The sequence below is a fragment of the Oryctolagus cuniculus genome, chromosome 3, assembly GCF_964237555.1.
Source record: "Oryctolagus cuniculus chromosome 3, mOryCun1.1, whole genome shotgun sequence".
Classification (NCBI taxonomy): Eukaryota; Metazoa; Chordata; class Mammalia; order Lagomorpha; family Leporidae; genus Oryctolagus; species Oryctolagus cuniculus.
In genome coordinates, this window is record NC_091434.1 from 8,586,239 (window position 1) to 8,610,239 (window position 24,001).

A 24,001-nucleotide genomic window follows, 5' to 3' on the forward strand; every position below is an offset into this window, starting at 1 on the left:
CACCAGGCTGGTCACGCGATGGCGAGGATTTTCCTCGGCACTGGCAGCAGAGGCAGACAGCACAGTCACTGCTCCTACTTCCCGTGATACCAGAATCCGCGTGCAGTCGTTCCATATGTGCCTTTCCCGTGTACTATAAAAAGTTGCACCGAAACAAGTTCATATTTTTAATCCATCTTCTACAAATGCTTAACAGTATCCTTGCACACGCACTCTAAATCTGCATATAAGTCATTAGAACTAAAAGGAGTGTAGCGAAAGTTCAATGTATTTCTATATCTTGGTGACAAACGGCCAGAAAATTGATTTAAAAATAGTTTATAAGAGCATAACGATACCAAATATTGACCAAAAGCCCCCAAAACTTAGCAGAAGTCCAAAATATTTAAAGAGAAAAAAAGAAATTTCATTAGAAAATATTTTTAAATTGATAATTTACTCATACCATATTCATGACATGGAAGAAAGAATATTGTAGATATGAGTTCTCTTCTAATTGGTCCATAGAGCCCATGCAATCCCACACAAAACCACAACCTTTTTTTTTTAAAGATTTATTTAATTTTTTGAAAGGCAGAGTTACAGAGAGACAGAGACAGAGAGAGAGAGAAAGAGAGAGGTCTTCCATCCGCTGGTTCACTCCTCAAATGGCTGCAATGGCCACAGCTGCACAGATCCGAAGCCAGGAGCCTGGAGCTTCTTCCAGGTTTCCCACGCTGGAGCAGGGGCCCAAGGACTTGGGCCACCTTCTACTGCTTTCCCAGGCCATAGCAGAGAGCTGGATTGGAAGTGGAGCAGCCAAGACTGGAACCAGCGCCCATATGGGATGCCGGCATGGCAGGTGGTGGCTTTACCCACTATGCCACAGCCCCAGCCCCTCCAAGGACGTTGAGAACCAGGAGAGCATATTTTCTCTTCTTCCAAAGTGTCTCAGACCTGGCTTTTCCAAATCAGCCTATCAACACCCTGTTGGGGGTGCCAGCGCTTTGGCGTAGCAGATAAATCCACCACCTGCAGCGCCGGCATCCCACAGGGGTGCTGGTTCCAGTCCCGGCTGCTCTACTTCCGATCCAGCTCTCTGCTGTGGCCTGGGAAAGCAGCAGAAGATGGCCCAAGTCCTTGGGCCCCTGCACCCTGTGGGAGACCTGGAGGAGGCTCCTGGCTTCAGATCTGCACAGCTCTGGCCATTGCAGCCATTTGAGGAATGAACCAGTGGATGGAAGACCTCTCTCTCTTGCTCTGCCTCTGCCTCTCTGTAACTCTGCTTTTCAAATAAATAATAAATCTTAAAAAAAAAAAAAACAGTCCTTGGAAAGCTGTCATCACAATGACAGTGCGGTGCCAGCATAGAGTTGCTGTGAGACCAGCAGAGATGAAAAAGATGGACACACACCTTGTTTCTGTGGCCCCCGCGCTAGTGAGAGGCAGCACCGCCAACCAGCAGGGAGATGGTGGCATCCCCGGAAAACGGGCAAGACCCCAAGTAGAGCCCTCAAACTACGCACGTGGGAAACAAGTTCCTCTCAGCCAAGGCAGGAAATGTCCCCTGGGAGCCAGCTGCTGGGGCAAGGGTGAGGGAGGTGGCTGTGCAGCCCAGGCAGGCGTGCACAGCAGGGGAAACTCAGGCAGGATCGGAACACGCCCGTGGTGCCTGGCATCTCACAGCAACCCGACACAGCAGGAGTGGGAAGCCGCAGGGGCAAGTGAACAAAGTGTGCTGCGTCTTGGAGTCTGCAGAGCTATAGAGACAAATCAAAGGGCTGGTGCCGTGGCACAGCAGGGTAAGCCTCCGCCTGTGGCACTGGCATCCCACATGGGCGTCGGTTGGTGCCCAGGCTGCTCCACTTCCAGTCCAGCTCCCTGCTAATGTACGTGGGAAAGCAGCAAGAGATGGCCCAGGTGCTTGGGCCCCTGACCTGTGTAGGAGACCTGGAAGAAGCTCCTGGCTTCGGGTCGGCCCAGCTCCAGCCATTGCAGCCATCCAGGGAATGAGCCAGTGGATGGAAGACCTCTCAGTCTCTGTCACACACATACTCTCTCTCTCTCTGTAACTCTGCCTTTTGAATAAAATAAATCAACCTTTTAAACAGTTAAATAAAAAATTAAAATTCATTAAAAATTAAATTTAATTAAAATTAAATTTAAAGATTTAAAAAGAAATCAAGAGCCCCTCTCAAAAAAACCCCACACCTTTTAAAAATAGAAATAAGAACGCTACCAAGCATTAAATGGTCACGGAGTTTGAGATAACCATTGTGAGCACGGATTTAAATATTAACGAGATGAAAGCATCAAGGAGCAGATGAAACGGTGAAGGCTACAGTTGCTCCAACGTAGGAATAATTTCGCCTAAAATAATTGGGAAAAAAAGTGTTTGGCTATAAAACAGGATAAAGGTAGAAGTGAATCTGCCATTTCAAAGCACACAGCGACTATGGCTAAGAACCCACAGCACTCACATCTGTAACTTTCTCCATTACTTCGTCACAACAAGGCTGCATCTGCCTGGTAAAGCCAACCCCATAACAGGTCGATAGTCCAAATCTTAAGTTTAATAAAACAAAAGCCACCATGGACAAAGTTAAAAGACAAGGAAAGTATATTTCTGCTTTTCAGAATATTTAGTAAATCCTCCCATAGCTGAGTGAAAGGACAAACACCTCAAAGAATCAGCCAGCAAGGGAAGAGGGAATTTAAATGGTTGTTGAACACATGAAAACTTTCATCAGTTTCCTGTGTAATCAGGAAACAGAAACCGAAACAAGACGCCCCTTGCGATCCGTCGTCACCTTTGCCAAGTTTGGCTGAACGGGGGAAGACAGCGTAGAATGCACTGATCCAGCCAGCAAATCGTAGTACTCTTTGTCTCAGTAATTCCATGTGTTTGGTTTTTGATGTAAGATAAATACTTGTATGAGAAAGAGAGAGAGAGAGAGAGAGAGTGCACGAGAGACAGAGAGCACACGAGAGAGACAGAGAGAGAGTGCACAAGAGAGACAGAGAGAGAGAGCACAGAAGAGAGAGAGAGCGCGCACGAGAGAGACAGAGAGAGAGAGAGAGAGAGCGCGAGCGAGCATTGGTATTACAGCTGTTGATGAAAGCGAATAATTTGGAGTCTAAATGTGCATTCCTAGGGAGCTGGATTAAAGATTATGGTACATAGAGCTGGTGTTGCCCCATGGGTAAAGCCACAGCCTGCAGCGCCAGCATGCCACACGTGCACTGGTTGGAGTCCTGGCTGCTCCACTTCCAATCCAGCTCTCTGCTATGGCCTGGGAAAGCAGTAGAAGGTGGCCCAAGTCCTTGGGCCCCTGCACCCGCATAGGAGAGCTGGAAGAAGCTCCCGGCTTCGGATCAGCTCAGCTCTGGCTGTAGCATCCATTTGGGGAGTGAACCAGTGGGTGGAAGACCTCTCTCTCTCTGTCTCTCCCGCTTTCTCTGTAGCTCTGCCTTTCAAGTAAGATAAATAACTCCTTTTTTTTTTTTTTAAAGATTACGGTACATAAATTCTGTGGACTAGCATGCAGCTGTGAAAAACAATGAGGTAGAGCTGCATGTACTAATACAAAAAGACCTCTCAGTTTCCACTACTAAAATAACTGGAAATGCAAAACGCAGAACACATGCCGTGTAACATTATCTCATTTGTTACAGAAGGAGAGCATAAAGTATACGACTGGACTGCAAAAGTTAATGGCAAAATGGCATCACAAGAAGTTATTTTCGGTGCCAAAAAAATTCTTGAAATCCATGATAGATTTTTTTTCATAATATGGGTTTGCAATGAACTTTTTGAAGACACCTTATATGTATGGACTTCAAATATTTTCTTTACCCAACAAAGACCCTTATCTTTTAATTCAATGTTCATGAACTTTTTGAAGTGCCCACATATATTTACAAAAACCAATTATTTACATAAATGCATAGTACATTGTGATTTAATGCTATAACTAGTACTCAAACAGTATTTTTCACTTTGTGTTTCTATGTGGGTGCCAACTGTTGAAATCTTTACTTAATGTATACTAAACTGATCTTCTGTATATAAAGAGAATTGAAAATGAATCAATGTGAATGGAAGGGGGGAGGGAGAGGGAAAGGGGAGGGTTGCGGGTGGGAGGGAAGTTATGGGGGGGAGAAGCCATTGTAATCCATAAGCTGTACTTTGGAAATTTATATTCATTAAATAAAAGTTAAAAAAAAGATAAGGAAGGCGAAGCCCAAGACTGGGGGTGGAATCTGAAGGGGGAGCTGAGGAAGGGGATTTTTTTTCTATCTGCTTCTGCATTGTTGGGAATTTTATGAGCAAAAATGTAGAATGCGTTTCTTTCTATTGAAAACGTAAGACATCAAAAATATTATGCAATGTCATTTCTGAAGCCACTACTGGGAAAAGGATAGGATTTCTGGGACATTTCTCGCCAGAGGTGTCACTCATCCAGAAACGGAAAATTAGAAGCGAAAATTGAAGCTCTCTGCCGGCAGCTGCCCGTGGTGCCCGCGGGCCTGGCTTTTCTCCTCCAAGCTCAGACCTGGGCTGTTCCCCAGGGTTTGAACACAGGCCAAGCGCTTCCTCTGGGGCTTGTACTTGCTCAACTTCCTGGGCGGCACGACCTGTGGGACCCCTGCTGCGGGGACTGCTGGGGGGGGTGGGGGGGGTGGGGAGGGGTGGGGGTGGGGGGCCAGTGCCGCCGGGCCGCCGGCCAGCAGGAAGTAGGAGCTACTAGGAGCTACAGAACTAGAAAGTCCCGGGGCCCTGGACGTCCTGCAACCTGCCAAAGGCCCATTTCCTCTGAAGCACCCTTGGCTTATTATCACTCCACATTCCCCAGTTCTCGGGCCCGAGACCACAGCCACTGAGGCTGCCCCCTGGACAGAGAGGCGGTTCCAGCAAGGGCAGTAAGAACTCACCTGGTGGAAAGATCGCTGCCACGGCCGGCCATCCCCCTGCCCCTGCCCCTGCCCGGAGCGCAGCCTCTGATCCCTCCAGGCTCCCAGCCAGTGCCCTGCCTGAGCAGGAAGTCTGGGGGGGACGGACCCAAGCAGGGGCAGGCTCCGCCCAGATGGTGAAAAGAGAAGTGAAAGTATTGTTCTTCAGTTTCAGGAGGCTGTGGACACGCCCCCCCCCCCTCCAGCTCTCTGCAAGGGGCTGTCAGCTTCCCTGGAATGCGGCAGTCAGGGCCTGGAGCACAGTCCAGGGGCACCCCAGGACCAGCAGGGTCAGCTCCAGGGAGCCCACTCCTGTGTGTGCAAACAGAGCAATTGACAACACTCCCTGAACCCAAATTGTCCTCAGTTGCTTCAGCCTTCTTAGAGGGGGCACAGTTGACACAGAGAGGGGAGGGGCTCACACGGCTGGGGTGGGGTGGGTACAGGGAAAGCCAGAAACCCCTTCTCCAGACCCACAAGGGCCGGGTCCTGATGTGCATGCCAGGACAGCGCACGTGCTGGGTGCTGTGTGCTAGGGAGGGGCTCCCCCATGTTCCTGGAAGAGAGCCCCAAGACGGCCATGGCTAACAGTTTGGGTACCTGGGACTGTGGGGTACTTTTCAACAGCCAGGGGGTGATGAAGAGACCCCTGGAGAGGGGGGAGCCGAGACCAGAGTGCAGAGTCCCCCCCATCCCCGCCCTGCCCCTGGGCCAAGGCTGATTCATCCTTCCAAAGACTTCCTGGATGCCCTGGGCATCCAATCCCAGGTGAGGGAGGGGAGCCAGGAGCAGGTGAGAATGGAGCCGTAACACACAGCTGCGGAGCAGAAGTCCAGGCGGAACGGAAGGCAGCGACAGGGAGGGGCGAGTGGAATCCAGAGCCCAAGGGGAGCCGGGGCAGGCGGCCAGTGCACTAGAGCAATGGTTCCAACCACAGAACCTGACTACTTCCTGCTGTCAGAAAGGGCACCTGCCCCGTTACCCTTGAAAATCCGGGGTGAGGGGGATCCTCCTGTCTCTCCACTTTTGCTCTTCTTTTCCCCAGGGGAGCAAGATCAGCCTGGGGGCTGGCACTGTGGTGTAGCTGGTAAAGCTGCCGCCTGCAGTGCCAGCATCCCATATAGGCGCTGGTTCAAATCTCAGCTGCTCCACTTCTAATCCAGCTCTCTGCTAATGTGCCTGGGAAAGCAGTGGAGGATGGCCCAAGTGCTTGGGCTCCTGCACCAGCCTGGGAGACCTGGAAGAAGCTCCTGGCTCCTGGCTTTGGATCTGCGCAACTCTGGCCATTGCAGCCATTTGGGGAGTGAACGAGAGGATGGAAGACTTCTCTCTTTCTTTCTTTCAAATAAATAAATAAATAAATCTTTTAAAAAAAAAAAAAGGTCAGCCTGGTTGGGACATAGTGGAGGACACTGGTGAGGACATCTTTCCCACTTTCCCAATGTGCAGGACCTCTATGCCTACAGGTGCTGCCCACACATGGGTCTGTCTCATGCACATCCTCTCTCTCTCTCTCTCTCTCTCTCTCTGCCTCTATGGTAAGCGGAGTGTCTACTGAGTACAGGTATCCTCTGCTCCTGGCCTCCATGGAGCATGGTGGTGCAAAGCCTGGTGCAGACAATACCAGCCTGCCCTGGTGCCCCCGGCTCCTCCCTCTGCCACCAGTGCGCTGGCACCGATGTAAGCATTCTTGCCTTTCCCTGGGTCTGCTAAGCTCAGCACATGGAATTAGAGGCCAGTGGGCTGCAGACAGGGCAGGGAAACCCACAGGGGTGGATTTTCATGTGTTCCAGAAAGTTATGTGGGGAGCAACTCGGACTAGACTAAGTTACTGGAATTAAGACTTATTCTAGGCCGGCGCCGTGGCTCAATAGGCTAATCCTCCGCCTTGCGGCGCCGGCACACCGGGTTCTAGTCCCGGTTGGGGCGCCGGATTCTGTCCCGGTTGCCCCTCTTCCAGGCCAGCTCTCTGCTATGGCCAGGGAGTGCAGTGGAGGATGGCCCAGGTGCTTGGGCCCTGCACCCCATGGGAGACCAGGAAAAAGCACCTGGCTCCTGGCTCCTGCCAGGATCAGCGCGGTGCGCCGGCTGCAGCGGCGGCCATTGGAGGGTGAACCAACGGCAAAGGAAGACCTTTCTCTCTCTGTCTCTCTCTCTCACTGTCCACTCTGCCTGTCAAAAAAAAAAAAAAAAAAAAAAAAAAAGACTTATTCTATGCATCTGCTCTCCCACAATATGGCGCTGGGAGAGGAGACAACAGCTTCTACCCAGCTGCCTCTCACCAACTTGACAAGCTGCAGGAGCTGCTCCTGATTGGAGGAGAGCAGCGTACTCGGCGTGTGGGCAGCCGAGTTGGGATTGGTGGAAGAGGACTATAAAGGAGGAGAGAGACGGCATGCATCAGGAACATCTAAGGGGAACATCTATCTGAAGGAACATCTGTGCAGCCCCCGAGAGAGCCGGCCGGCGGTGTGCCGCTCCCCCGCGGAAGTGGGGAATGTGGCAGGGGGAACCGCCCTTCCACGGAGGTGGAAGGGACGGTAGCCAACCCGGGAAGAACCAGCAGCAAACCCGGGGAGGGCTGAGCAGACAAAAGAACAGCGCAGGGTCCTGTGTCATTCCTCCACGAAGACGGGGAGCGACAAGTTAGGTGTGCACCAATTCTGCAGGAGTAGGGACGGCTGACGAAGGTTCTGGGACTCTCAGCGGGCTAGGCAGTCACTGACCCAGAAATGGTCAGACCCCCCTGGGGGAGGGAAAGGAACAGGCCCAGGTAAAGAAGTGGGCGATGTGAAAGAAAGGACGCAACACCTGGGGCATTTTCCATGGCTGCAGGGAGCAGTCCAATGGGCACTATCTCTAGCTAGTGCAGCCTGGGAGGCCACAGGCAGGGCACCTGACAAGAGGTGGCAGGCCTTGGAAGCCTCCGCAACAGCAGCTTCAGATCAGACTTCAGGAAAAGAAGTGATTCCGCGACTCAGCCCCTGTGGGGATGGGAGCTGGATCCAGCGTCTGGGGCCGGAGAGTCCAGAGGCAGCTGCAGCAGCGGTAGCCACTGGGGCCTATGGACAGAGAACCTGGCCACACTCCTGTGCACGTGGCAGAGCCACAGAGCTACACACGTCAATCAGAGCCGCGCGCCTGGTTTCCCCGCCCTCTCCGTTCTTCTGGGGGAGACTTCTCCGACCGGGGGCCCTGATGGGCAAGGTCTGCTCCTTGTTGAGTCTCCCTGGAGTCATCGTCTGCAGAGACCAGGGATCCTCCAAGCTCAAGTGCATGGCGACAGGGACTGGTATGGGGGTGGGGTGGGCTGTGGTTGTTGGAGCAGCCTGCAGCTATGTGGATCAAACCAATTCTGGGGAATACTTTTAGGGATGTCTATTTATTTATGTGAAAGAATTCTATATAGAGAGGGAGATACACAGACAGAGAGACAGAGGGGAGAGGGAGGGAGAGAGGGAGAGGGAGGGGGAGAGGGAGAGAGAGGGAGAGAGATAATCGATCTTCCATCTGCTGGTTTACTCCCTAAATGGCCATAGTGACCAGGAATGGGCCAGGCAGAAGCCAGGAGCTTCTCCTGGGTCTCCCATGTGTGGGCGCAGGGGCCCAAGCGCTTGAGTCATCTTCGGCTGCTTTCCCAGGCCATCAGCAGGGAGCTGGATCAGAGGTGGAGCAACTGGGACACGAACCGGCACCCATACAGGATGCCGGCATCACAGACTGCGGCTTTACCTGATACGACACAACACCAGCCCAGTGATGTCTTCACTGCCACCTGCCTTAAACAGTGTCCCAAGTCCAGCTGTGAGGAGGAATAAAGCTAGCGTTTCAATCCCCATCTGTGCATTTTGCTTATGTCTGAGTTGGTCTGGAACTCAAATAGGAGAAAGGGATATTGTGTGGGGGTGGGAAAGGGACTCTGACACCCTGGAAGTGTTCAGGCACATGGGGATGGATGAGACCCCTCTCTGTGGGGTCTCAGCTGCCTGCGCCCCAAATGGGCAAAGAGGTGGGGGGCAGTCACAGCTCCTCCCATTTTTCCAGGACTCAGGTGACAATACTGCAGCGTTCAGAAGAGCCCAGATCTTCCTGTCTCCCCCAGGCCTCTGCTTAGCAGAAGCTCAGTGGTTGGTGTACAAGAGCATGGGGCTTTGGGCACTGGAGGCTGTGGGGCCTATAAGGGGCAGACGGATGGCTGGGCGTGGAAATGTGATTCTTGGTGGGGAGTCGGAAAGAGGCAGAGCCCCAGGGGACATGGCCCCCTTCTGAAGGTCTGGGGCCATCGGTGGGAAGCACCCCCACAGAAGTCCCATGCACCCATGAAGCAGTGGGGGAAGGGGCTGGCCGGGGCCACATTCCCCATCCCCACCCCCAGGCTGCATCATCACCCACAGCTCTTCCTGTCGCGTCCTCCCTGAACAAGCACAGACGGCCCCTCTGCCCTGGCTACGGGTGGTCAGCCCCAGACTCCCCGCGGGTCAGACACAGCACTTCATGCCTCTTCCCAGGACCAGCCAGTCGGATCCTGGGCACTCAGCAAGGGGCGGGGCGGGGGGGGGGGGAGCCTTGGAGCAGCCAGGGGTGGGCGTTGGGGGAAGTGGGGTGGGGGTGTTGAGCCCATCCCCAGCAGCCAGGTCCACACTCCCCTCTAGTGGACACTCTTGGCATTACCGTCTTCTTAGAACTAGGTTCTGTTTATGGATGTCAACAGGCACCCAAAATCCTTTTCAAGATGACAATTCATCAGGCACCTCAAAATTTGTAACAGAAGCACAATTTTTCCCCTAAATAAAGGTAGGCCGATTTAGGGGTACATTTCTGAGATAATTTTAATACGAGGAAGTTCAAGAGCATAAATGGGTTTGTGGTCTAGACCGCGAATCCTGGGTTCCAGTTGAGCGAAGCACAGTGGCTCTGGCCCCTCCCAACCCAGAGAGCGTCCTTCTGTCCTGGAGCCCCAGGCGGGCCCTGCTCCGTCCACCTCCCTGCTCCCTCCCCTCCAAGGCCCCACAGGGTTCCCACAGGGACCCTCCCTGGCTCAGGGACTTAACTCACTGGTGAGTAATTTAAATAATTTGCAATTAGTAAACAGGCTGCAAAAACGGGTGGTGCGCTATGGACTTTTCATCAGAGATTCTGGACTTGAGAGACGTTGTGCGTTGCATGCCGACAACCTCAGGCATCAGGGCTGGTTGTTGGGGTTTGAGTGACTGTCCCCTGAACTCGGGAGTTTAGGCTTCACCTGACTGTTCACTGACTTCGAGTTCCGACTGCTTGGCTGAGAAAGAACGAAACCTCAACACAGCTGACAGTAACACTGGGAAGCCCTGGTGCCGCTTACGTTCATGAGTGAATTCCCACTGGCACCTGCCGTCATGAGGGGCACCTAGCACCAGCCAGCTGCACACTGGACTTGCCCCACAGGGCAGAACGACCTGCGGTGTGGCCTGCCCTCAGAGAGAGGGAGGAATGTTTCTTCTGAGTTATGCTTCACCTGGCCTCTCCCAGCTAGCCTCCGAGTGCCCTCCTCAAAAGGAGAGAGGAAGCAGCGTGGCTGGGAAGGGGCCAGCTGATGCCCACAATGGCTTGAAGGGACAACAAAGTCTTTTATGGAGTTCCCCCTCCTAACATTTCTGCAAATCCCTCCGTGTGTCTGTTACTGATCATGGCGACCAGGATCTTGGGATTGCATGGGTGCTGGGGAAGGCAAGCACCTGGAGGCCCATCCAGACGGCCTCCACCCAGCACGTGGAAGGAACCTGGTGGGCAGCTGCTTCTGGTTTGTTAGTGGTGCTTCTGTCAAGCGGAGGGGCTGTGGCAAGGCCTTCCCCGTTGCTGAGCAGAATAAAGACATGGTGGGGATAGAAAGTGAAGGTTCATGAGGACAGAAAATGGGTTGCCATGAAGAGGGTCAGCCATGGGAAGGGGAGTAGTGCACCTGCCTCTGCCCAGAGGACCTGGCATTCCTAGGGTGTTTCTAGCACAAGCTGACGCACACCTGCTGACCACTACCTACAGATGTGCAGGGAAGGGTGGAACCTGCCTTACCCATGGGGTACCCATGTCTCAATCATCTTACCCATGTCTTGCTGGAAATCGTGATGGGTGGGAGCTGAGCCAAGACATCTTGGACTCTTCAGGGCCCCGGGCTCAGTGCTGAGAAAACCCCGCTCAGAGGATGGGGGAAGGGAGTCTTTTACCAACTGTCATAGCCTTAGCCTTTTGGAAATTTCCAAAATAAAGTCTAACGCACCCCCAGGCTCTCTGAAGCTAATGTGACAGCACTGTGCAGTCCCCTGCCAGGCACCCTTATATCTCACAGTTACCACTGCTGTACCCATACTGCAGGCTGCCAGCTAACTGGGCCCTGGCACAGGGGAACTACCTGGGTCTGGTCAGGTTATACAGTGGCCTGGGGAATCCATCATGGTGACCCCAGGGTTCCACCAGGCTTTGCTGGACATCCTGTGTCTCACCTTGTGATGAGGTGCATCAGACACAGGTGGGCTGCAAACTCACCTTGTGATGAGGCTCAGCAGGTGCAGGTGGGCTGTAAAACTGACAGGTGGAACAGGTGGGCTCTAGGGGCTCCAGGTGCAATGATTTTCTGGTCATTGTTGTTCTGGTTCTCAAAGTAACGAACACTGAAGTTGAAAAGCCCGCACCGTCTCACTGGATATTGGTGCATTTCCTCGGGCACAAAGAGCAACTTCCCGAGACCGCATATCTGCAGCTACTAGGAAGTTAGGAATGGCCGATGGACTCCGTCTGGTAGGCGACACCATCCCCTCAGGAGAGAATGCAGACCCTTTGCTCTTTCCGGGCTTCTGTCCACGGCTGTGACCCCTTTCCCGTGAATAATTCCGGGTGGCCTTCAGTGCCTTAGGGCGTGGGGCCATGGTAAGTGAAGGGCTCACGTGTGTCCAAGAGTTTGGGTTCCAGGCTGGGAACGATGATGGTAATGGAATCCTTGAGCTGTGGCTGCAAGAACAAGTGTTGAAAATTGGTTCCTGGGTCAGTGCTGTGGCGTAGCAGGTAAAGCTGCTGCCTGCAGTGCCCGCATCCCATATGGGCACCGGTTTGAGTCTCGGCTGCTCCACTTCTGATCCAGCTCCCTGCTATGGCCTGGGAAAGCCGTGGAAGATGGCCCAGTCCTTGGGCCCCTGCACCCACACTTGGGCCTCTGCCCTGCACTTTTGGGAGACCAAGAACCTCCTGGCTTTGGATTAGCGCACCTCTGGCTGTTGCGGGCAATTGGGGAGAGAACCAGCAGATGGAAGACCTCTCTCTCTGCCTCTCCTTCTCTGTGTAACTCTTTCAAATAAATAAGTAAATCTTCAAAAAAAAAAAAAAATTGGTTCCTTTCCCACTGGGGTGGTTGGGCAGGTGGGGCTTGGATTGACCACTTATCATTCAGACAATCATATAATGCAGGAACCAGAGGCTATATGTCGTATTTCCTGAATAATCACAAAGGAAAATAACCAGTTCCCGTACAGCGCTCTAGGCCACATGCAGTGACACAATACTTTGCAAAAACTTCTAAAAGCAGATACTTCCATTGGTGTGCAGGGTGCGCCTGCCACCGGCTCAGTCCCGTTCTCGGATACCCACAGTGGTCGCAGACACCAGAGAGCGCCAGAAGCCGTGAGCACATCATTACATGGCTAAGACATGCACTCCTGGGACCCGAGGTGGCGTCCAGCATCCTCCTCCCCTCTCAGACTCAGGCAGCTGTAGACGAACCCTCAGAGAAGGAGGCTGAGCAGGGGACAGAGCGTGGTCCCACCTGCCTGTCCAGCAGTTCTGGGCAAGACGCGAGCAAAGATGTAAGACAAGAGTTTCAGTGGAAGGCCACTTGCCTCCGTCCACTCTGTGAGGCCTCAGGCCCAGTTCCAAGCTGTGCTCAGCCAGAGGGCGGGCTGGAAGGAACTTCCTCCTGGAGACAGGAAGCTGTTGCGCTTGGCACTCGCTCCTCAGCTGCCATTGGGCCCTGCCCACCTCACAGCCAGAACTGATCGACCCGGAGGCCCTGAGATGAACCCACCTGGTGCTAAGTGGCCTTTCGTGTGCACCAGAGTGGACTTAGTAAACAAAATAACGGAGCCACTCATATACCTGGGGATGAGGCATAGATTGTTCTAAATCTCAGTTGGAGTTAACAGGGACCATCTGGGGGCAGGGGAGATGAGCCAGCTGTTTCTGAGAAGCCCGAGGAGTGTATTTTTTTTTCTCTTTGCTTTGTTGAAAGGAGATGGAATGATGGTCTCAAGTATGGGATTGTTTTAGGGATGTGTTGAAGCAGCTGCCGCTGTCCCAGGGAACTGGGTCCTGCCGTGGCTTCCCTAACTGGAGAAAAAAATGGTGCCTAACGGGGAATAGCTGAGAGTTCGGCCTAACAGGAAGTATAGACCAGCCAGGTTCAGTTCCTGGGCTCAGATTCTTGGGTCCCGTAAATTCTCACAAGGATGTCTCCCCACCTGGTGCACAGAACTGGAGCACCCTGGGAACCAAGGGTGGCGTCCAGCAGCCTCCTCCCCACTCAGACTCAGGCAGCTGTAGATGAACCCTTGGGGAAGGAGGCTGAGCAGGGGACAGAGCATGGTCCTACCTGCCTGTCCAGCAGTTCTGGGCAAGACGCGAGCAAAGATGTAAGACAAGAGTTTCAGTGGAAAAGTCACCACTTTCTGGAACGCTCCACGCTCTGGTTTGCAGATGCAACATTGGGGATGGAGGTAGGTAGACCAAGAGCCCTTGACCTCACAGCTCAGCACAATGACAGTGCCAGTGCCAGGTCCTCTGAGTGCCCAGGGATACACTGATCGCAGGTGAACTAGCTGACGTGATTGACAGGCCCTTGGCTGCCCAGTGGTAGGGGGCGGGGCATCTTTCCTTCTGTGATGATGACCCACTCAGCCTCTGCCCCTCCAGCACGGGGCAGAGGGGATAAACCCTCCTGCTGCAGTGGATCCAAGGATCCCAGCAGCTTCCCCTGGGGCCTGCAGCCCCTGAGACTGCCCTGGAGTCGTCCAGCCCTCTGTCAGAGAGCAGTGGTCCACCCCTCCATCCCCCTTTCATCATGACAGCCTGTTCCTTTGGGTGGACACAGCCCCCTTGGCAGCCGGAGTGGAGGGACTGTTGATCATGACGCTGGCTCTTAAGCAATCCAGGCCAGCCGGACTGTCCTGGGATGGATTGTGGCACCGGGCAAGCCTTCATTAACTTCCTCCGCAGGAGGGCGGAGCTGCTCCGGCACCTGCTCTGATTACTGCTCGGTTCCTGGGCTGTTTTCCAGCTCTGCACCCCAGCCTTCCTCTCTGTGAGCCGCTCTGCATTTCATCCTTTGGATGTAGAAAATGGGTCTGTCTGTAGCCTTGATGTATACGTGGATTTTTGTGTCATGTTCTGCTTATTATTTATTTACTTGTTATTTAGATTGGGCTAGATACTTTCTACTATTAACTCATGGATCCTCATGATAATCTACTTCTATCTCCGTTTTACAGGAGGAACCAGAGCATGGGAATCATATGTCTTTTCTCCAGGGACCCACAACCCACAAGCGCAAGCGCTGGGTTTCCCTTCTGCTGGGCTAACATCACAGTTGTTCTCTTACAGATTGGCCTGTGCTGCCCCTCATACCAGCCGGCTACACTCACGACCCAAAAAAAATAGCTAAAAAGAGCCAAGGGCAACTGAGATCTGATGAAAAATGAAAGCTATGATATTGATGATAGCTATATTTTCTGACACCAAACAACATCCACTGTATTTTATTACAAGAAAAGCATTGATTAGCACATTTTATTTGAGAAGGCGCACGCCCCTGCCTCCCCTCAAACGCACACGTTTCAAAGCCAAGAATCATTTGCATCACATTGTCGACCAGGATTATTCTCCTCCCCAGGAGAGGCCTGCCAAGCCTTGTGCTTCTTAGTGGCAGGCAGTGCAAGGGGCAATGGCTTGGGACTGTGGAGGGGACGTCCTGACCCGCTCCAACTCACCGACCCCTGAAAACGGCACAGCTGTGAATCTTTGTAGGTTTGTCCCCCACCATCTGGAGTGCCCGTGACTGAGGAGGCATACAGAATCCTCAACACTCCTTGCTCACAAGGGCCAAGGAACACGTTGTCATCCGTAAATTGGACCCATGTAACGTACTCCGAGTGTCCAGCCAGGCCATATGTGACGGAGTGGGAGAATTCACCTTGCCCTGGAGCAAAGCCATAAACGTGTACTCTTTTCCGGTCCTTATGATTGTGAACTGCCTCTCATCCTACTGCTGGGTGTTCTAAAAGTACATTTTCCATAGTAACAGGTGCACACCACCTACCAGAGGCTATTCTTACCGCTCTGATAAAGCTACACATCTGGTGCAATAACTGTAATAAGTTCTACTTCTTGGTTAAGTTTCTAGCACTCATGTGGTGGCCACGACCCACCCAGCTTTGGCAGGGGCCAGACAGCTGGGTTTCCTGAATTCCATGGCCTCTTCCAAGTCTTTGCAGCTGGCACTAATCTCGGTCATTCCCCAGAGCTAGGACATGGCTTTGGCTGACTACTTTCACCAGGAGAAACTTCATTTCAGAGCCTTTTCCCTGGCTTTTCCCAAGACAGCTGTGGCTACTTCACAGGTTAATGAACCAATTCAAATTAGAGCGAGGCCTGACCTGCTCCGTGCTCAGAAACAGAGGAAGCAGTGGCTGGCTGGCTCTGTGGATCCATGGGCCCTCTGTGAGATGGGCACTTCCTGGCCTCCGTACACTCCGTGCCAGCAGGGGCCACGATGGTGCCTGGGGTCCCCAGGTGTTAGTGGAAGGTCCGACGTGGTGTTCAACAGCCTTGAAAGAGCGGTGAGTCCCCTCTCCCCAGCATGCGATTATTTGCACAAACGACCATGAGTGCCTTGGGTGAGGAACCAAGGGAATCATGTAGGGTCCTCCCTTGTGAGAACCTGCCCTGCTTTCCTTACGTGGACTCGGCCCCGCTGAGAACTGGCTCAGGTTAGGAAACCAAGGGGACCGACCTCAGCCTTCTGCCCATCTATTTTTTATTTCTTTTTGATGATCTATATGAAGCAGTAGCCTTTCTGGCTGTCCATCTGTTGTGCCTGTAGGAACATCATGTCCTGTTATCTCCATACACACCGATGGGTCAGGTCCGCCTGGCTGTATTTCTAACTTTGCTGCCCATTACAGAAATTCCTTTTTCCAGCTCTGACAGCTAAATGCTACCCCTGGCCTCTGTTACTCTAAGTTCCTGTTATTTTCATCTCTACTAAGGAACCCAGTCCTGTAAGACATCTATCTCTCCCATTATTCCAGCCTACAGACGACAGCCACATGAGCCTCTCAAGGGTACTGGTGCTCCCAGCAGTGTGTCCCCTATCACCTTGTTAGGTTCACATCTCTGAGTGCCCCCAGGAACATAGCTCCCTGGTGGACGGATTTCCCAACCCTAGAGCAGAACCGTTGGAGCAGGCAGCCATCCCCGGGGCCCTTCAATCTCTAGCAGCCAATGTGCACTGCAGCTGGGGATGAGAAAGCCTGGCCAGAAAGTGAGATTGTGCTGGAATATCAACAGTGCCTACCTTACCGGCCAGCTGGTCTCACCTGTTTTCTGGATAGCAAGAGCTTCCTTGAAACCCTTCTCAAATTCAGCCTTCAGTCAAAGTCCTATTTGGTCAAATCCATTTCACAGGAAGAAAAAAAATGATAAAAGAGAAAAATGATGCCACGCATGGCTAGTGTTATCAGACACCTTGCACTTGAGAAAGATCGGGATTCTTAAACATTCTAAGTTACGCCAGCCAAGTTGAAAAGTTGGCTCAGACCAACTTCCGTATCCCCCAGCACGATTTCTTAGAACTGGACAGAAGTGTGGAAAGAGTTGGGAAATCACATTTGGGAACTAGTACTTACTGGATTTGGCCTGTTACTTCAATGGGTGAAAGGTCATCTCTTCTCTGCAATAATTCCAACAGGGCACTGCCTGGGGTAAGCACAGAACCTCTTCCTCCCTGCCACTTCTGCTCCTCTTCGGTGGTCGTGTTAACTCCATGGTCCATTCCAGGTAAAGGAATCTGGAGTTCAGGATTTCTGAAGCCTGGGGCTGGGATGGGATTAGCAGGTAAGTGCCCGTTTCTGGGTCACGTAGCATCCTGGCAGCCTGTACTCGCGGTTTGCTGTAGTTGTGTGCACAGTAATAACATGGAATCGCTGCAAACCAGGAGCTCTGGCAACAGCAATAGACCCTCACATCGCATGTGAAATGTGAGGAGCTCACTTTTCTGCAAAAGAAAGAGGCTAGAACTGCAAAGCAGCTTGGAGAGAAGGAGCTCACACGCACGCCCAGACAGAAGGCCTGACTCGCACACACCGTCTTCTGGAACTTTCCCAGGATATGTGTGGATCTTGGGTCTGGATGTGTATTGGCAGAGTTATTTTTTCTGCAACAAGCTTTGGTGTTACATCAGTGTGATTGAAGTGAGGCTTGGAAGCACTCCCTTTGGGGGGGGGGGTTCACGCCCCTGACCCTGAGCCTGTTGGTGCTGCTCACGTGAGAGGAGAAAGGAGAAGGCTTGGGATTCACCTCCAACTCAGCAACTGCTCCCCAGGCCACGTCCAGCTCTCTGGGAGCTCAGAATCCCAACGACTTCCAAGGACTCCTCCGTCTTGCACAAAGTGCAGCCGCCCAGAGTCCTGAGAGGTTGGATATGAGGTGGGCGGAGCACAAGGCCCCTGGAAACAGCCCCCAGTCCTGTGGTGCCACTGCCCTCCTTCCTGATGGGCTGGGCAGGGGGTGGGGGAGAGACACCACCCAGAGTATCTGAAACCCCCACATGGGGTCTTGAGCCAATGGAGCCACTCCCAGACGTGGTAGCAGCCAGCAGGCAGTCCAAGGAAAGCGAGGTCACCAAGCAGGGGCCTTGCTACCCTGTCCTGGGGGCACAAGGGATCCTGCTTGCTAGGTCTAAGTGTCAAAAACTGGGCTTTAACCTCTGAGGACTTCGGGCCCCCATCAGCCCAGTGAGACCACGGTGAGATATGGGAGTCAGGCATCCTTCCCGTCTTTCCCGAAGAAGCACGGGAGGTAAGCCGCTGCATTTCCCGCCCACTACCCGCTTGGACAGGCATGCCCGCTGCAAATCTTTGAGGAAAGGACAACAGCAGTAGAGAAAGGGCCCTGGCTCTGGCCCAGCGTCCCCAAAGAGGTCGTTCTGGTAGCACAAAGGACACTCAGCTCCTCTGCCAGCTCCCTGGGCCGTACAGCTGGATCCTGGGACTGAAGGACCCTGTTCCTCCGCCATGGAGACGCAGGAGGAACCTGCCCGGGAGCACACAGGGCACAGGGGCCTGCAACCTCACCTCTCAGTGCCCCCAGGCGGGTGTGTCAGTCCTCAAGGAAGCTCTGGGACCAGCACTGCAGCAGGGCAGCAGCCTCTACCCGGCACACTCGTCTGCATCTCCCAGGTAGCAGGCAAAGCGAGGACCACATCACCGGCCCCGAGACCCTGCAAGGCCACCGCTGCAGGAATCTAGAACACACGGCCTCTGCGTGAACCTGCGAGGACGCAAGCTTGCTTCTCCCGGGGAGGCTACGGAGAGTTCAGAACAGGACCCGTGACCTGCCTGGGTCAGACCCGGAATGCTCTCCCTGTGAAACCAGAGATTCTCACACACGAGGACTACCAACAAACCAAATGGCGATTTTATACAAACCTTAAGAACTGTATGATCGTACAGGTGAAACGAAGTCTTGAAGTGTGAAATCCTTTTGTCTGTGTGGCAGTGACAAACTTGGCTTGTGGAAAGACGACGTTGAGAATGAAATGTGATGGACTGAGCGCCTGCAGCATCCCTGCATCCCGCGTTCTCGGCCATAAACTCCGTGTGAACTGAGAAAAGTCCCGGGGAGGAGTTCCTGGACTGTGGGTTCTGCGCCTGGACAGCCAGGGGCCCTGGCACTGTGCATGCAGTAGAAAGACCATGTACAGATGACCGGGGCGGGGGTGCAGGGAGGACAGAGCCAGTGGGAATATCACCCAGGACTCAGCAAATTAGGCGTTACTGTCAGGTGTGGAAGCGCCATCTCTGGTTGGCCAAGCAGCATTGAAGACTGGAGCTTAATCCTCTTTTTCTGGGTCCATCAAAGAGCTGGTGCCTTGTTCTATGTAAAGGGTGGGAAGGGCTCCCCAGATCCACTGGTGAGTTCTCACCTGTTCCAATATACGGGGCTGGTAGCCAGTTTTAATTTTCTTTGTGGAGGTTGGAATTTCTCAGGATTTGCGTCCGAGAGTTGGGAGGCAACTCCTATTTGTGCCAAAGCAGCAGAATCCATAGAGCAAGTGCAGAGCCCAGTGCATACCACTGTGTGTGGTGTGCACCCACCCGAGCTCCCATGATGGAGAGCTGGGCTGTGACGCAGCCCTGTGTCGGGTGAGGCCAAGTGGGGTGATGACTCAATTGCAGTTCAGAAGTGTGTGGTGCCCGGACATCTGGTGAACTCGGGAGGGCCCAGAGTGGCCTGTCCACAGGCTTGCCGCCCTGCTGTGCTCCTGCGGACGAGGTCTCCTAACTAAACCCACTGTTTAGCCAGGGACCAACGTGCGACTTTGGCTGGTCCTTGAAGAGCAGCTGTCCGTTTCCCACCAGCCAGCTGGAGACTGCGATTGCTCTGACCCAGGGCCAGCGAGCCGTGGCTCTTCTCCTTGGTGCAGAGACCCAGGTGGCATCACCGTTCTCAAGAAAGGGATGACCCCTCTCCCAGGAGAACGAGCACACATCAGAGGCAACAGATGCTTACGATTCTTGCAATTGAGCCTCTGGCTTTGGTTCTTAGTCTACCTTCGCGTTAGGATCATCTAGGGGAGGGTGTAGAAAATACGGCGGTCCCAGCCCCAGGCCAGGGCTAGTCTCACCTGGGGTGCAGGTGTTGGTATTTTTTAAGAATACGTAAATCTGTGCATCAGAAGCATCTGAGGACTTTTAAAGCCGTTGTCTAGGCTGATTAGATTGCTATTTCCTCTTCAGATGGAATAATAGTTCTCGAAGACCATCAAGTGATTCCAGTGTATGGCTGAAGTTCAAGTTCGCCGGAGCAGAGCCTGGTTGTTTGAACACAGGGATATTCTGTGTCAGTGTTGTTATTGGTCTTCGAGTCTCTCCTGAGAAAGATTAACAGGGGGCAGATACCTTTGCTGGAAAATTTCCTATCCACAGACTCTTGGCTGCGGGCCCTGAATTCTGTGTCTGCGGCCATCCCAAACCAGCCACACATACCCCAGGCTCCAGGGCTGCTTGACTGGTGAAGACTCTCTCAGCTGGACAAGGATCAAAGCCAGCATGGATAAGATCTCACTCTTGCTGCAGAATGGCTTTGGAGGTAGCCTCAAACTACCTGACTCTCCCGCCTGTATTGGGTGTCATGAATGGTATGGAGTGGATATGGAGGGAGTGTGTCCTCAAGAGGTTCATATGTTGGAGGCCCGATCCTCCATGTGACAGTGGACAGCTGGCGGGTCCTTTAAGAGGTGAGCCTAGGGGATGGTCCTTAGGTCATTGGGGGTGTTACAGATTGGCTGGGACTTGGCTCCCCTAAACTAATGCTATCTTTAAACCCTGCCTTCTTAATGCTAAGGGTTGATGGACTAAGGGTGCAGACTTGATCTAACTGGAGTGTCTGGGAGGTGAGTCTGCTGGGAGGTGCTTGGGACAGTGGGGGCGTGCCCTCAGGGGGTGTTTCTTATGAGAGGTGTGGTTATTTTGGGCCAAGTTCAGCCTAGTCCCTCCACTCTGCTTGCTGACTCAGCATGTGATGGTCCCTGTGCACCCACTCCACCACTGCCAGCTTCCCCCATATGCCAGAGAGTGGGGCTGCCTGATCCTGAACTGGGACCTCCAAACCGTCAAGCAAAATAAGCTTTCCTTTCCCTTAGAGCTTCTCTCCGGTACTTCAAGTAATGAAACACCTGACCCATACGGGGCCATGCCCTTGGAAGGAGGGATTAAGTAGTTTCCCTGGGACCCCGAGTTAGCTCTCACAAGAGGGTGTCAGAAAACAATAAATTGACCAGCTCTTTGGCTTCCTTTCTGGCAATGTGATTTCTTCTCTGCCACCACTGTGATGTCATTCACCCCAGGCCCTCATCAGAACTCATGCCCGCACCGTGCCCTTGAACCTGCTGAGCTGTGTGCTAAGTTTGTATCCTTTATCAAGTTCCCCAGGCTCAGGTAGTTCGTTACAGTAATAACAAATGGACTAATTCAATGTGTTGGTGTTACTGCATGAGATTCCGTGGGCGCTGCCCCCTGCAGTTGTACAAAAAGTGACCCTAAGGTGTGCAATTCATGCCAAAGCAAGGAATCAAAGTCTGATTTAGCTTGTGCAGAGTGGAAGGACATAGACCATCCGTGACCTTTGGGCAGACCCCAAAGCAGGCAGTCACATGACAAACAGAATGGACGAGGCCTGTGGGGTCAGAATGGCTTGCACATTATCGAGCATAGACCACGTAGTTTACATACAAACTGAGATTTGCTAAGTTCTGATGGCTTCCATCCAAACCAGCTCAGACTGGCCATGGGGGCTCCAGGAAGAGCACAATGCACACTCCATTCCCGGCTCTCAGGCCAAAGTGGGCCTTTGTGAAACACTGCAGGGAGGCCGGCCCTGGGTGCCACAGAATGAGTTGGAGAAACTCTACTTGCCCATGACATCAACGGGCCCTCAGGCCTCTTCCTTCCATCTGGCTGCCCCGTTGTGTCATCCCACCCAGAGAGCTTCGGTGAGAATTGGGCGGAGGACGCACAGCCCCCAGCAGTCACAGCTGCTGGAGTCCCGGAAGCCATGCACATGTCCCAGAGATCGCCAGCTCCCCTGGCAGCTGTCCCAGGGACACAGCCCTGAGGATAAAATGTGTCTGAAGTCCCAGTGCTGCCACTCCTCGCCCTGAATGTCTTCCTCCTCTCCTCTCTACCCAGATCCCAGGGAGATGCCAGGCTGGCTGACTTTTCAGAGCTGACTCAGCAGATGGACTGACACTGACGCTGGATATCCAGTAGCAGGATTGGCAGCCTTCCCTGGGATGCAGGCAGCCTCAGCTTTTATCTCTAGCCTGGAGCAGTCAGAGGCCCTGGACAAGCCTGACCCAAGATCGGTCATCAGTCACCTGATAAGAGGCCCTGTCTCTGCCGCCTTGATGGACCCAGCATCTCCCACCTGCCTTCCTCATTCGTTATTCTCCCACGCTTACAGTGAAGTTGAAGTTATCTGTGAGGCCAGAGATCCTGTCCCAGTCTTCCCCCGTGTCCACTGATTTATCACACGTTGGATAATTACGTGTTGGGTGAGTGGAAACATGGCTATTATTCCGTGTAGGGAAAGATTACGGGAGTCTCTTCAGCAAATATTAGCACACAAGCAGGGACTGTTCTGGGTGAGAACATCAGGTTACACAGCTGGCACCAGACGTCTCCGTGGTCCTTGTTGTGAGCCAGGAAGCTGCCATGTGGTGCTGACAGGGAAGTTTCTAGAAGCCACGTGGCTCTGAAAGCATGAGACGCACAGACCCACGGAGATCTGCCGCTTCGGGGAGCTTCTGTTCTGGCCCGTGGGGAGACTGACTGTAAGGGCCACTGCAGCTTACTGCTGCACCCGTAAACAAGGGTAGGTTCTGTTGGCTGGAGATTGCCAGCCCATATGGGTAACGGGGACTGAATCACTCTCGACACCTTGGGAAAGAGTCTGGTCTTCAACACACTCCATGAAAAGGTCGAACAATAGGTTCCCTTAGGAAAACCTAGTGGATGAAATGTGCCTTGTGCATGAGAGGTCTAGTCATCAGGACCATCTGGTAATTTAACAGCCAGGACCTCAGATTCTCAGGGGAGCGGGCCACCCAGGGGCCAGTGAGGCACTGCCTGTCTGAGAAGTCTGTGAAAGTCTTGGCTGGACATTTCCAGCTGTCCTGTATACAGGTGGCACTTCCCCCCCCCCCCCCACCGCCTCCTCTGCCTCAGATTCTCATTCACATTCAATCTTTTAAAAACCAACACCTGTCCTGAATCTACACCTCGCTTAACCTGTTTGTTTGTTGCCTTTCACAGGCCCTCTGGAGGAGCCAAAGGCGGTATCGAAGTAGAAATTTTCCCAAGTCAGCCCCTCTCGTGAGACGCAACACCGTCTTCCTCCCCAGAAGCGCTGTGCTCCTGAGGGGTGACTGTTCCCTCTCTGAAAGAATTCTGGGTGCTGTGTACACTCTCCTGGATGTGAAGGACCAGAAAGGAATGTGCTTTTTGTTGCCTGTGTCTTGAAATGGTACGATTTCATACACGCCCCAGGATACACTGTCTATTGTCCAGGGTCATCTGAATGACTGTGAGCGAGCTTTTGCTCCTTCAGGTTTCATTACAGTTAGATAGTAGGAAAACTACTTCTCTACATGTGGGTTTGAGTGGAAGATGATCCTTCACCTTGTTATGCATGTGTTTATGTGTTCCATAAGCATTGCTTTTCCAACTTTGGCCCCCTTAAAGCACCTGCATCTATTGCCGAAGCATAATCCTAAGATCTGGTCATCTCCATAGCAAATGGCTGAATGTTCAAGGACCTACGTATAGTGTTGCATGTAAAGTAGCAACCCTGAAGGTGCAAACTGAAAAAAAGTGGGGCACTGGGGAGATGGAGGCTGAATTACAGTTACTGAATTGAAAGGCCATAAGATAAGATGTGGTGCATGGAGAATAAGGCATGTGATGCGGCTTTGCAGAAAGTTATATAATAACCCCCTTTCGCCTGTGATATATTCTGGGAGATGGAGTAGAAACCCTTTCTGAAAGAGGAAAGTTCCAAGTGTATGGTGAACCTGTTTCTATTTTGTGAGTCTGGCCTTTCCAACTTCCTCCCAAATATTTCTACCTGGATGTTCCACTGCCAGCTCAAAACCAAGGTGTCTGAATGAGAAACCATCTTCCTCTTGCTCCTCTTCTAGACTTCAACAACGGTAAAATCGTCTTTAGAACCTCTTTCTTGTCTCTTGTGCTTCTTGCCTACGTCCTGGAGAGTTTCC

General features: G+C 52.8%; 1 protein-coding gene and 1 long non-coding RNA gene across 2 annotated transcripts in view; one reads left to right on the top strand and one right to left on the bottom strand.

Moving 5' to 3' along the window:
• SP100 (SP100 nuclear antigen) overlaps nt 1-5,058 on the bottom strand; it is a 99,209-nt gene extending 94,151 nt beyond the window's left edge. Inside the window, exon 1 of the mRNA XM_008259295.4 lies at nt 4,915-5,058. Coding sequence (XP_008257517.2) covers nt 4,915-4,946 — 32 coding nt within the window. The 5' untranslated portion in view covers nt 4,947-5,058. The remainder of the gene's footprint in view (nt 1-4,914) is intronic.
• An 11,843-nt stretch (nt 5,059-16,901) lies between these two features.
• On the top strand, nt 16,902-22,990 carry LOC108176894 (uncharacterized). The gene is made up of 3 exons (XR_011387558.1): nt 16,902-17,061; nt 19,965-20,464; nt 21,915-22,990. It is a non-coding gene; the product is annotated as an uncharacterized lncRNA (long non-coding RNA).
• The last annotated feature ends 1,011 nt before the right edge of the window (nt 22,991-24,001 follow it).